Here is a 13,616-nt window from a genome sequence, read left to right as displayed (position 1 = left end):
CTTTTCAGACTTCATCTTATTTGGTCTGTTCAGTTTAGAACAAAGCAATGTAGACCACAGTTCAGATGTTTGGTCTATATTGATTTGAAATATCTCTGCTATCTCCAAATCATATCTTTCAAAGTCATCATAATTATAAATGAAATTACATGCTACTCAACAAATTTGTTTTTGGTAAAATTAAATAGAAGTCATCAGGTAGAGGTCTTTCAGCAAATCCCTCTGGTTTTATAATTGCAGAAATTGGTCAAATATTGTATGAAACTAAATGTCAAGCCTGAATCAGAAATAAGGAAACTAGTATTAGAGATTGAGAGAGTCAGAAGTATATCATGTCAAGTGGGAGTCAGAAACATGGGGTTATGAAATGTTCTATTGTTTTCCTAGGGCTGCCATAAGAAAGTATCAAAAACAAGGTTAAAACAAGAAGAATGTATTCTAGTTTTAGAGGCTTAAAGCCCCTAAGTCAAGGTGTTGGCAGGATTATGCCCCCTCTGAAGCCTCAAAAAGAAGATCCTTCATTGCCTCTTCCAACTTCTGGTATACCTAGGTGTTCCTTGCCTTGTAGCAATATAACTCTAATTTTTGCTTCCATCTCATATGGTCATTTTCTCTGTGTATTTTTTTGTCCAAATTTTCTTCTTTTTAGGATTCCATCTTACCCTGATTACATTTGCAAATACCTTATTTCCAAATAAGGTCCCATTCGGAGGTACTACAGGTTGGGACTTCAACTTATCTTTCGGGGGATACGTAATCGAACCTGAAACAGATATGAACCAAGTCAAGGAGAGAGACCTGATCATGTGAGATTTCCTAAACAAAAGTTAGAACACCAAACCTAAAATTGACCAGATATTCAATAATGTAATTGTTGGTTAGATTACTAGAACAAAAGGATCATTTGTGGATCTTAAAAAATATGATGAGAAATTATTTTATGAAATCACTCATAATTCTATTTGGAATAGCAAGTAGATTGATTGACTAGGAATGCTAATTTGCTTCTATGAATAAGCTAGTAGCAACAGGCTGTTTACTATGATAGTTTGGTGTGCAATTAAGAAAGATCAAGTTCTTCATTATTACTTAGAGGGGAAAACAAAAAAATCAAATAATTAGAAATTGGTTTACATCTATGGAAATCTTGGCAAAATCTTATTTAAGTTGAAGCAGCAAAATTAATTCAGTACTTGTAATGTTATATTAACTCAATTAAGGCAGTGTTGGTTTTGACATTTATTTCTTGTTATGAGTTGGCCCAGAACAGGCTTTGAAGATACCACATAAAATGTCAGAAACTTGATTGCAAAATACACATTCAGTGTTTGACAGATGCAATTGAGTGGAAAACCAGATCACAAACAGGCTGATTAACAATCTAGTTTTCAGCAGGTCAGATTAAAACCTACATCAATACTTCTGTAAAGTGACTTTGGTTTTACTTCATTTTGTTAAATTTTAGAAAGATAAAATGTAGCGGAACAAAAAAGACAAAAATGAAAGCAAAGCAAGTTGAGATGTAGGACAGGCAGCGTGGTTTCTAATTGCATTCCTCCCAATTACACCCAACAAGTATTCACTGTTCCTTGTTTAGAGAGAGGGTGCTTTAGGGGCTGGATCAAAGAGTGTGGAAGGTGCTTATTTATTTGGCTAGGATTAAAAACTTATTAACCTTCAAGTAATTAATCATCAGGAATGACAAATGTACCAGATACTTAAGCCTTTGCTTTCCTTATTAAGTGTTCTTCTACTGAGCTACCTCAGAAAAAATTAGTTCATAAATTATTACATTCTGTACTGCACTCCTGTTGGATCCCATCTCATTTAGAGTCCAACCTCATTTAGTATCCCACCTCCTCCTTCCGTGTTAATCTCTGGTTATGACTAAACTTTTAAAATATTAGGAATTTAAACATATTCTTAGGTTAATGAAGTCATAATAATTGTTTAGGTATGTTTATTACATTGTATCTTGTGACTACATTTTTTTTAAAGTTTATTTGCTTTTCATTAACAATTGCATTCATCTCACATGCTAGTAAAGTAATGCTCAAAATTCTCCAAGCCAGGCTTCAGTAATATGTGAACTGTGAACTTCCAGATGTTCAAGCTGGTTTTAGAAAAGGCAGACGAACCAGAGATCAAATTACCAACATCCGCTGGATCATGGAAAAAGCAAGAGACTTCCAAAAAGAGATCTATTGACTTTATTGACTCTGCCAAAGCCTTTGACTGTGTGGATCACAATAAACTGTGGAAAATTCTGAAAGAGATGGGAATACCAGACCACCTGACCTGCCTCTTGAGAAATCTCTCTGCAGGTCAGGAAGCAACAGTTAGAACTGGACAATGGAACACACTGGTTCCAAATAGGAAAAGGAGTACGTCAAGGCTGTATACTGTCACCCTGCTTATTTAACTTACATGCAGAGTACATCATGAAAAACGCTGGGCTGGAAGAAACACAAGCTGGAATCAAGATTGCCGGGAGAAATATCAATCACCTCAGATATGCAGATGACACCACCCTTATGGCAGAAAGTGAAGAGGAACTAAAAAGTCTCTTGATGAAAGTGAAAGTAGAGAGTGAAAATGTTGGCTTACAGCTCAACATTCAGAAAACGAAGATCATGGCATCTGGTCCTATCACTTCATGGGAAATAGATGGGGAAACAGTGGAAACAGTGTCAGACTTTATTTTTGGGGGCTCCAAATCACTGCAGATGGTGACTGCAGCCATGAAATTAAAAGATGCTTACTCCTAGGAAGAAAAGTTATGACAAACCTAGATAGCATATTCAAAAGCAGAGACATTACTTTGCCAACAAAGGTCTGTCTATTCAAGGCTATGGTTTTTCCAGTAGTCATGTATGGATGCGAGAGTTGGTCTGTGAAGAAAGCTGAGCGCCAAAGAATTGATGCTTTTGAACTGTGGTGTTGGAGAAGACTCTTGAGAGTCCCTTGGGCTGCAAAGAAATCCAACCAGTCCATCTTAAAGGAGCCTAGTCCTGGGTGTTCTTTGGAAGGAATGATGCTAAAGCTGAAATTCCAGTACTTTGTCCACCTCATGTAAAGAGTTGACTCATTGGAAAAGACTCTGATGCTGGGAGGGATTTGGGGCAGGAGGAGAAGGGGACGACAGAGGATGAGATGGCTGGATGGCATCACTGACTCAGTGGACGTGAGTCTGAGTGAACTCCGGGAGTTGGTGATGGACAGGGAGGCCTGGTGTGCTGTGATTCATGGGGTCGCAAAGAGTTGGACATGACTGAGCAACTGAACTGAACATTTCTTAGACTAAAGGAATAGGATTTTGCACATCTTTTGACCAATTCATCTTTCTTGTATAATTTTTGTGTGATGTATCTTAAAGTTTATTTATATTTTAAATCTATTATAATTCCATTTTCAGTATGCTTAACTGGGATTTCTCTTTTTCAAAGCTTCAATTAAATGATTTCATCTTCGATGGGAATTCATTCCCATGTAGTTATTCAGCAGAGTATATACTGGTTGCATCAAAAAAAAAATGCATTTTTTTCCCACTTGACATGTATTTAGACTCAACATTATTTTATTTGTCAAACTTTGGGTGGAACTATTTTCTGAGATAATTGAAAATTAGACTATCTCAAGTTATTTGAGAAGGCAAACATGCCATGCATGTATATAAACATTAATAGCAGGCTCCTGTGGTTACTGAATACTAAGGAGATAATGAACTTACATGGGTATGGATCTCAGAACTCAAGTTTTTCAAACAATATTAACTTTCCCTCAAATTATATGAATATATATTGATAGAACATTGCCACACATATTTTACCAGTTGTTTTCTCAAACACTTGCAAGTACACTGCAGAATTCTGAATTCTGCATTATATCTGTCTTTAACAGTAGGATGAAGCAAACAGAATTAAAAGTTCAAAAACATCAACTCCAACTAAAACAAAGCAGCGTTACCAGAGTTTACTTCATATTCCTCTGCTAGACAAATGCTTGTTTTCAACTTGTTTCAAGCAGTAGATTTCTCACTTGTGGCCAGCATCTGTGAGTTGTTTACCAGGTTAAAAGGTTCTGGATATATCACTGATGGAACCTTGCAGTGACCATTGGCTGTGATGTCATAGACTCTTAGTAAAACTTCTAGAAGTTATATTTAGTCATACCAGAGATTAAACAGGAAAGATGCTTACTAAATGAGGTGGGATCCAACAGGAGTGTAGTACAGAATGTAATAATTTATGAACTAACTCTTTCCTGATGTAGCTCAACAGAAGAGCACTTAATGAGGAAGGCAAAGGCTTAAGTATCTGGTACATTTGTCATTCCTGATGGTTAATTTACTTGAAGGTTAATACGTTTGAAATCTACCAGTCTTAGAAATGGAAGAAAAGGATGAATCTGAACAGTCTATCTCAGCAGGCAGGCAAGAAATTCGAAAGAGAAGACGACCCAGCCAGCCCATGGTAGATAAATCCCAGCAGACTGAAGTGACAGAGAAAAAGAAACAATTGTCTATACCACAAGCATCTTGCCCCAAAGCTGCCTTTAGTATTGGTAATATTCCTGGAAGCAAATTAAACTATGAATATCATAGAGTATCTTCTCAACTTCAGCAAACTTGGATAAAGAGAAAGCGTGTACAGGATATGGCTGATAAGTCTGTGCAGACAGAAGCTATTGCAGAAGAGAAAAAAGAAGAAATCAAGTTAGTTTGTGAAGCAGTGGTACCTGAGGAAAAGCCAGCTGCTGTTGAAGTAGGTCCTGAATTTCCAGAGAGTGTTCAGGAAGTAGAAGTTCCACCAAGCAGATACTCTGTTCAAGTCAAAACAGACAGATCTCAGCAGACTACTTGTACTGGAGACTGGACAATGATGAACTTTCCTCAAAAAGAGAAAGTAGACAAGGAACAGCAGACATACTTCAGTGAATCAGAAATAGTGGTTATTGGATGGCCGGCTAATTCTTTTTCAAAGTCAAAGGAAGGTGCACAGAAGCACAAATCTTCAGGGAATATTTTTGTCAGTGAACATCCTGAATTTCAACCCACAACAAGTAGCAATGAAGAAATTAGGCAGCAAAGTATTAGCAGAACATTATCTATTTCACCAACCAAAAAAGAGTCTCCTGTACCTTTAGAAGATGAGAAAGATGTTCCAGTTGAAGTACAGCCTCCTGCTGCAGAAGAGATCTCTGCTGAAGAACAACTTCCACTAGATGAGATTACCAAAGAAGAGCTTCCTGTGGAAGTACAGCCTCCACCAGCTGAAGAGGCTCCTGGAGATGAGGCTCCTGCTAAAGTAGAGCCTATGCCAGATGAAGAGCCTCTTTCAGAAGAGCCTCCTGCTGAAGAGGCTCCTGTTGAAATACAGCCTTCCCCAGTGGAAGACACTGCTGGATATGAGGCCCATGCTAAAGTAGAGGCCACCTCATCAGAAGAGACTCTTTTAAAAGAGCCTCTTACTGAAGTTCAGCCTCCTTCAGCTGAAGAGGCTCCTATACATGAGGCCCCAGAACTTCAACTTTCACCAGCTGTGGAGTCCCCTGCAGAAGAGGCCCCAGCTGACACTGAGCCTCCACCAGCTGAGGAGGCCCCTGTAGAAGAGTCCCCAGAGGTTCAGTCTCCACCAGCTGAGGAGGCCCCTGCAGAAGAGCCCCCAGAGGTTCAGTCTCCACCAGCTGAGGAGTCCCCTGCAGGAGAGCCCACAGAGGTTCAATCTCCACCAGCTGAAGAGTCCCCTGAAGAAGAAGCTCCAGAAGTTCAGTCTCTACCAGCTGAGGAGGCCCCTGTAGAAGAGGCCCCAGCTGAAGCTGAGCCTCCGCCAGCTGAGGAGGCCCCTGCAGAAGAGCCCCCAGAGGTTCAGGCTCCACCAGTTGAAGAGGCCCCTGAAGAAGCAGCTCCAGAAGTTCAGTCTCCACCAGCTGAGGAGTCCCCTGCAGGAGAGCCCCCAGAGGTTCAGTCTCCACCAGCTGAAGAGTCCCCTGAAGAAGCAGCCCCAGAAGTTCAGTCTCTACCAGCTGAGGAGGCCCCTGTAGAAGAGCCCCCAGAGGTTCAGTCTCCACCGGCTGAAGAGGCCCCGGAAGAAGTAGCTCCAGAAGTTCAGTCTCCACCAGCTGAGGAGGCCCCTGTAGGAGAGGCCCCAGCTGAAGCTGAGCCTCCACCAGCTGAAGAGGCCCCTGCAGGAGAGTCCCCAGAGGTTCAGTCTCCATCAGCTGAAGAAGCCCCTGAAGAAGCAGCTCCAGAAGTTCAGTCTCCACCAGCTGAGGGTGGGGGGAGGTTCAGTCTCCACCAGCTGAGGAGGCCCCTGAAAAAGAGGCCCCAGAAGTTCAGTCTGTACCAGCTGGGCAGGTCCCTGCAGAAGAGCCCCTGGAAGTTCAGCCTCCACCATCTGAGGAGGCCACTGAAGAGGCCTCAGAAGTTCAGTTTCTACCAACTGATGAGGCCTCTGCAGAAGAGGGCCTAGGATTTCAGTCTCCAGCAGCTGACAAGGCCCCTGAAGAAGAGGCCCCAGAAGTTCAGTCTCCACCAGTTGACAAGGGCCCTGAAGAAGAGGGTCAAGGACTTCATTCCCTACCAGCTGAGGAGGCCCCTGCAGAAGAGGCCCCAGCTGAACCTGAGCCTCCACCAGCTGAAGAGGCCCCTGCAGGAGAGCCCCCAGAGGTTCAGTCTCCACCAGCTGAGGAGGACCCTGCAGAAGCAGCTCCAGAAGTTCAGTCTTTACCAGCTGATGAGGCCTCTGCAGAAGAGGCCACAGAAGAAGTTCAATCTCTACCCACTGAGGAGGCTCCTGCAGAAGAGGCCCCTGATGAACTGCAGCCTCCATCAGCTGAAGAAACTACTTCAGAAATGGTCTCTGTTGAGAAACAGCCTTCACTCACTGGAGAGCCCTTTATTACACCAATCTCTTTAGAAGAAATCTCTGTTGAGGTTCTGCTTCCACCATTTGAGCAAACCCCTGCAGATGAGGCTCTTGTAGAGAATGTGTCTCCAGTAGATCAGGCTCCAAAGGAAGCAGACGTCCTGGTAGTAAAATTAGAATCAGGGAATTTGGATGATAAGCCAAAATCTGAAGAGCCTTTAGAACGGGATACTGTTCCTAAAGATTCATCTGATACCAAGAATGAAGGGGTTTCTTTTGAAATACAGGGTGTGATCCATATAGAACTGGAACAGGGGCCTCCTCCTCAGCTGTGGTCTGATCTTAACTAAGTTAACAATCAGAAACCAGGAGGTTCTGGGAAGTACATACATAAGAAAATGGTAGGTATATTTGAAGGTATTTGGAGAGAGCTTTGTGAAGAAGGAAGTGAATGGAAATCCTAAGACATGGAGTATAGTTTGGAAAGTGAGCAATAAAAACTAGTGATTTAAAATTACTCTACTATTTTTATTCAACTCTAAAGTGGAATAAAATATCTATTTTGAAATGAAGTAATTTTATAATTGAAAGAATTACAATATCCTTTTGACACTAAATTCTGTTGACAAGGGTAAAATATTCTCCACAGTCATTTTTTTCGTTTTCTTTTTTCCACCTGTGCTTGTAGTGGAAAAGGCATTTTCTTTTCTGCAGTTCTCTCATCAACTTTAAGTTTCTTGCGTTTTGGTCACACATCTAAAGTTATGGAGTGTTTTCTTTCTCCTTAAAATTCATCATGTCTATTATTCTCTTTCTATTTTGTTCCTTCTGAGACATTATTTCTTTTTTGTTTTCGTTTCTATCTTGCACATTTCGCCATCTGGATAAGGACACTTCCTTGATAAAAATCTTCACTTCAATGAAGCTAACAGTGGATGAAGTATTTTAAAAAGTGTATAATCATAAATTAAAACATACTGAGATAGCCTTGAGGGCATATTCCTATTTAGTTTTTTACATTCCAATTTTATTGAGATTTAACTGACATATAGCACTGCTGCTGCTGAGTCGCTTCAGTCATGTCCGATTCTGTGTGACCCCGTAGACGGCAGCCCACCAGGCTCCCCTGTCCCTGGGATTCTCCAGGCAAGAACACTGGAGTGGGTTGCTATTTCCTTCTCCAATGCATGAAAGTGAAAAGTGAAAAGTGAAATTGAAGTCGCTCAGTCGTGTCTGACTCCTCGCGACCCCATGGACTGCAGCCTACCAGGCTCCTCCGTCCATGGGATTTTCCAGGCAAGAGTACTGGAGTGGGGTGCCATTGCCTTCTCCGGACATACAGCACTATGTAAGTTTAAAGTATACAGCATGGTGATTTGACTTAGATACATCATGAAATGATTACTGCAATAAGTTTAGTGAACATCAATCACCTCATATAGATATAACATTGTAAAAAATGAAAAAAATTTCCTTGTGGTGAGAACTCTTAGGATTTACTCTCTTTCATAAATAATATGCTACAGTATTAATTATATCATGTACTTTATATCCTTAGTTTGTATCTTTCATATCTTTTGACCACCTTTATCTAATTCTCCCTTCCCCCACATTCCACGTTTTATAACCAGAAATCTGATCTCTGTTTCTAGCAATCAGTTTGTGTGTGTGTTTGGTGGGTGGCTTTGAGTTATAATTGACCTGCAAAACTATATTCGTTCTTGGTATACAACATAGTGACTCAATTTTTCTATACATTGCAAAATGATCATCACAGTAAGTCTAGTTACCATCTATCACCATACAAAGATGTAATATAATTATTGACTATATATCTCACACTGTGCATTTCATATCTGTGATTCATTTATTTTATAGCTAGAAGTTTGTACCTGTTAATCTCCCTCATGTATTTCTCTCATCACCTCAATACCCTGCCCTCTGGCAACTACCTGTTTGTTTTCCATATCTATGACTCTGTTTCTGTTTTATTTGTTCATTAAAGAAGAACTTTTTTGTTTTTGATTGAGATATAGCCAGTGCAAAATATTGTGTAAGTTTCAGATGTATGGTATAGTGATTCACAATTTTTAAAGGTTATAGTCGATTTATAATTACTATAAAATCTTGGCTACATTCACTGTGTTGGGAATATAGTTTTTATAAAATATTGACTATATCTGTAGCTTATTTTATCCATAGAAGTTTGTCTTAACCCCCTACACTTATCTTGTCCCTCTGCACTTCCTTCTTCTGCCTGGTGACCAATAGTGCTTTCTCAATATTTGTGAGTCTTTTTTTTTTGTTGTTGTTGTATTTACTTGTCTGTCTTATTTTTTAGATTCCACATATAAATGGTCATACAGTTTTGCCTTTTTCTCTCTGACTTATTTCACTTAGCACAATGCCTTCCAAGTCCATCCATGTTATTGCAAGTGCATCCATGTTCTGGCAAAATTTAGTCCCTTTTTAAACAGCAGCCCACCCCAGTGTTCTTGCCTGGAGAATCCCAGGGACGGCAGAGCCTGGTGGGCTGCCGTCTCTGGGATTGCACAGAGTTGGACATGACTGAAGCAACTTAGCAGCAGCAGTATTCCATTGTGTATGTACATATGTATGTTTGTGTATATATTTATATATACACCACATATTTATCCATTCATCTGTTGATGGACATTCAGGTTGTTTCCATATTTTGGCATTTATAAATACTGCAAATATGAAAATTGGGGATGCATGTATCTTTTTGAATTAGTAAGTTTGTTTTTTTTCAGATATACACCCAGGAGTGGAATGGCTATGTCATATGGCAGTTCTATTTGTAGTTTTTGAGAAACCTTCATGATATTTCCCATAGTGGTTGCACCAATTTACATTCCTAGCAACAGTGTATGATGGTTTCTTTTTCTATACATCCTTGCCAACATTTGTTGTTTGTGTCCTTTTTGGTAATAACCATTCTGACAGGTGTGAGGTGATATCTCACTGTGGTTTTGATTTGCATTTCCCTGATGGGTAGCAATGTTGAATATCTTTTCATGTACCTATTATCCATCTGCATGTACTTTTTTTTAAAAAAAAAAGCTTATTCAGTTCATTTGCCCATTTTTAATTGGGTTGCTTGTTTATTTATTTAATTTTTATTTTTTACTTTATTTTGCTTTACAATACTGTATTGGTTTTGCCATACATTGACATGAATCAGCCACAGGTGTACATGAGTTCCCAATCCTGAAACCCCCTCCCACCTCCCACCCCATATCATCTCTCTGGATCATCCCCGTGCACCGGCCCCAAGCATCCTGTATCCTGTATTGAACATAGACTGGCGGGCTATTCATTTCTTACCTGATAGTATACATGTTTTAATGCCATTCTCCCAAATCATCCCACCCTCTCCCTCTCCCACAGAGTCTAAAAGTCCGTTCTATACATCTCTGTCTCTTTTGCTATCTCGCATAGAGGGTTATCATTACCATCTTTCTAAATTCCATATATATGTGTTAGTATACTGTATTGGTGGAGAAGGCAATGGCACCCCACTCCAGTACTCTTGCCTGGAAAATCCCATGGACGGAGGAGCCTGGTGGGCTGCAGTCCATAGCGTCGCTGAGTCAGACACAACTGAGCGACTTCACTTTCACTTCTCACTTTCATGCATTGGAGAAGGAAATGGCAACCCACTCCAGTGTTCTTGCCTGGAGAATCTCAGGGACAGGGGAGCCTGGTGGGCTACCGTCTATGGGGTCGCACAGAGTTGGACACGACTGAAGCGACTTAGCAGCAGCAGCATACTGTATTGGTGTTTTTCTTTCTGAAAACTTACTTCACTCTGTATAATAGGCTCCAGTTTCATCCACCTCATTAGAACTGATTCAAATGTATTCTTTTTAATGGCTGAGTAATGCTTGCTTTTTAAAAAAATTTTTTATTTTGAGTTGTATGAACTGTTTATATATGTTGGATATTAACCCCTTATTCGTCATATCACTTGAAAATATTTTCTCCCAATCAGTAAGTTGTCTTTTCATTTCATCAATGATTTTCTTTGCTTCACAAATGTTTGTAAGATTAATTAGGTCCCATTTGTTTATTTTTTGCTTTTATTTCCTTTGCTTTAGGAGGCAGATCCAAAAAATATCTTGCTGTAACTTATGTCAAAGAATGTTCTGCTTATGTTTTATTCTAGGAGTTTTATGGTTTCCTGTCTTATACTTAGGTCTTTAATCCATTTTGAGTTTATTTTTGTGTATGGTGATAAAGTTCTAATTTCATTCTATGACATGCATCTGTTCAGTTTTCCCAGAACCACTTACTGAAGAGCCTGTCTTTTCTCCCTTGTATATTCTTGCCTCCTTTCTTGTAGATTAATTGACCGTAAGTTTTCCTTTTTATTTCTGGGTTCTCTATCCTGTTTCATTGATCCATGTTGTCTCTTTTTGTGCCTCTGTTTTGATGAGTATAGCTTTAGTCTGATATCTAGGAGCATGTTTTCTTCAGCTGTGTTCTCTTTCTCAATATTATTTTAGCTATTTGAAGTCTTTTGTGTAGCCATACAAATTTTAGAATTATTTGTTCTAGTTTGGTGAAAATGCACTTGGTATTTTGATAAGGATTGCATCAAAACTTTGTTATTTTTTATGTAAAAATAAGAAGTTTAATATTTAATTTTAAATAGAGAGAACACTCACAAATCAAGAAGACATAAATAAATAGAAGAAAATAAGCAAGAGACAAGGAAGAGTGTTTCATAATGGAAGAAAAGTGACTGAACAATAAATATATGGAAGTATGTGCAACTTTAGCAATCAAAGAAATATAAATTACTGTTGGGAGACAGTATTTTTTAGCAATTTAATTGACAAAATGGTTTCTTTTTTAAAAAATAAAAGATATATTACTTCAGTATATAGTATTAAATAATCTACCTGATTATACGAATAAAAACAAGATTGGATCCCTACCTATCAGCACATTAAAAAGATAATCCCAAAGAATTCCCTGGGAGTCCAGTGGTTAGGACTAGGTGCTTTTGCTCTGAGGGCCTGGGTTCAATCTCTGGTTGGGGAAATAAGATCCCACAGCTGGCATGGCACCCCCCCACAAATGATTCCAAAAGAATTAAATATTAAATGTTAGAGGTAATACTATAAAAATATTTGTAAGATATGTTAAATTTTTTTCATGATAAGAGAGGACTTTTTGAATTTCAAAAGCACAAAGCATAGAGGGGAAAAATTGTTTAATTACATTACATAAACTTAAGAATTCATATCCAGAATGGACTCTGAACAGAATTGTTGTTATTCTTGTTCTTCATCGTGTCTGACTCTTTGCGACCCCATGGACTGCAGCATGCCAGGCTTCTCTGTCCGTCATTATCTCTCAGAGTTTGCTCAAACTCATATGCATTGAGTCAGTGATGCTATCCAACCATCTCATCCTGTCACTCTCTTCTTTTGCCTTCAACCTTTCCCAGCATCAGGGTCTTTTCCAACGAATCGGCTTTTCTCATCAGGTGGCCAAAGTATTGGAGCTTCAGCTTCAGCATCAGTCCTTCCAGTGAACATACAGGGTTGATTTCCTTTAGGATTGAGTGGTTTGATCTCCTTGCTGTCCAAGGGACTCTCACAAGTCTTCTCCAGCACCACAGTTTGAAAGCATCAATTCTTTGGCACTCAGCCTTCTTTATGGTCCAACTCTCACATCTGTACATGACTACTGGAAAAGCTATAGCTTTGACAATATGGGCCTTTGTCAGCAAAGTGATATCTCTACTTTCTAATATGCTGTTTGTCATAGTTTTCCTTCCAAGGAACAAGTGTCTTTTAATATAATGGCTGCAGTCACTATTCACAGTGATTTTAGAGCCCAAAGGGGAAAAAAAAACTGCCACTGTTTCCAGTTTTTGAGTATCTTGACTGAGATACAAAATGCAAATTTTCCTTGGTTACTGCCAGTATATTAGAAATTGCATTAGTGCTTTTAACTAAATGTACTTTCAGTTTCCAGCAAGAAATCTGGCATACTTGCTGAATCCATGAAATGTTTACCAGCAACGTTCTCTTGCACTTTCAGCCTCTGTAGTTGTAATATGAGAACATGAAGACAGAATTTGTTATGATCTTCTCTTAATATACTATTTTTTTACTTAATTTTTAAAAAATATTTCATATTGGACTACAGTTGACTTACAGTGTTGTATTAGTTTCAGGGGATACAGCAAAGAGATTCAGTTATATATATATATGTTCTCTTTTTCAGATTCTTTCCCGTATACATTATTACAGAGTATTGAGTAGAGTTCCCTGTGCTATACAGTAGGTATTTGTTGATTATCTATTTTATATATGAGACTGTGTTTATGTTAATCTCTAGCTCGTAATTTATCCCTCCCTATTTTCCCTTTGTTAACCATAAGTTTATTTTCCAAGTCCGCAAATCTTTCTGCTTTGTAAGTTTGTCTCTCTTTTTTTAAGATTCCACATATAAATGATATGATCTTTGTTTTTCTCTAACTTACTTCATTTAGTATGATAATCTCTAGTCCATCCATGTTGTTGCACATGACAATATTTCATTCATTTATACAACTGAGTAATATCCTTTTGTATATATGTACCGTATCTTCTTTAGCCATTGACCAGGTGGCTGTGGGTTTGGAAGACTTTAGGCAGCTTCAGCAATATGTGAACTGTGAACTTCCTGATGTTCAAGCTGTTTTAGAAAAGGCAGAGGAACCAGAGATTA

At 39.0% G+C, this 13,616-nt stretch overlaps 1 protein-coding gene across 1 annotated transcript; it reads left to right on the top strand.

The window, feature by feature from the left end:
* Positions 4,162 to 7,350, top strand: FSCB (fibrous sheath CABYR binding protein). The gene is made up of 5 exons (XM_018065963.1): positions 4,162 to 5,765; positions 5,865 to 5,960; positions 6,057 to 6,251; positions 6,284 to 6,520; positions 6,668 to 7,350. Exons 1-5 carry the CDS (start codon positions 4,389 to 4,391, stop codon positions 7,214 to 7,216), a joined length of 2,454 nt encoding a protein of 817 aa, XP_017921452.1. The 5' UTR covers positions 4,162 to 4,388; the 3' UTR covers positions 7,217 to 7,350.

Source organism: Capra hircus, chromosome 21 (assembly GCF_001704415.2).
Source record: "Capra hircus breed San Clemente chromosome 21, ASM170441v1, whole genome shotgun sequence".
NCBI lineage: Eukaryota > Metazoa > Chordata > Mammalia > Artiodactyla > Bovidae > Capra > Capra hircus.
Note: the sequence above shows the minus strand (reverse complement) of the source record. Positions and strands in the feature narration are given on the sequence as shown.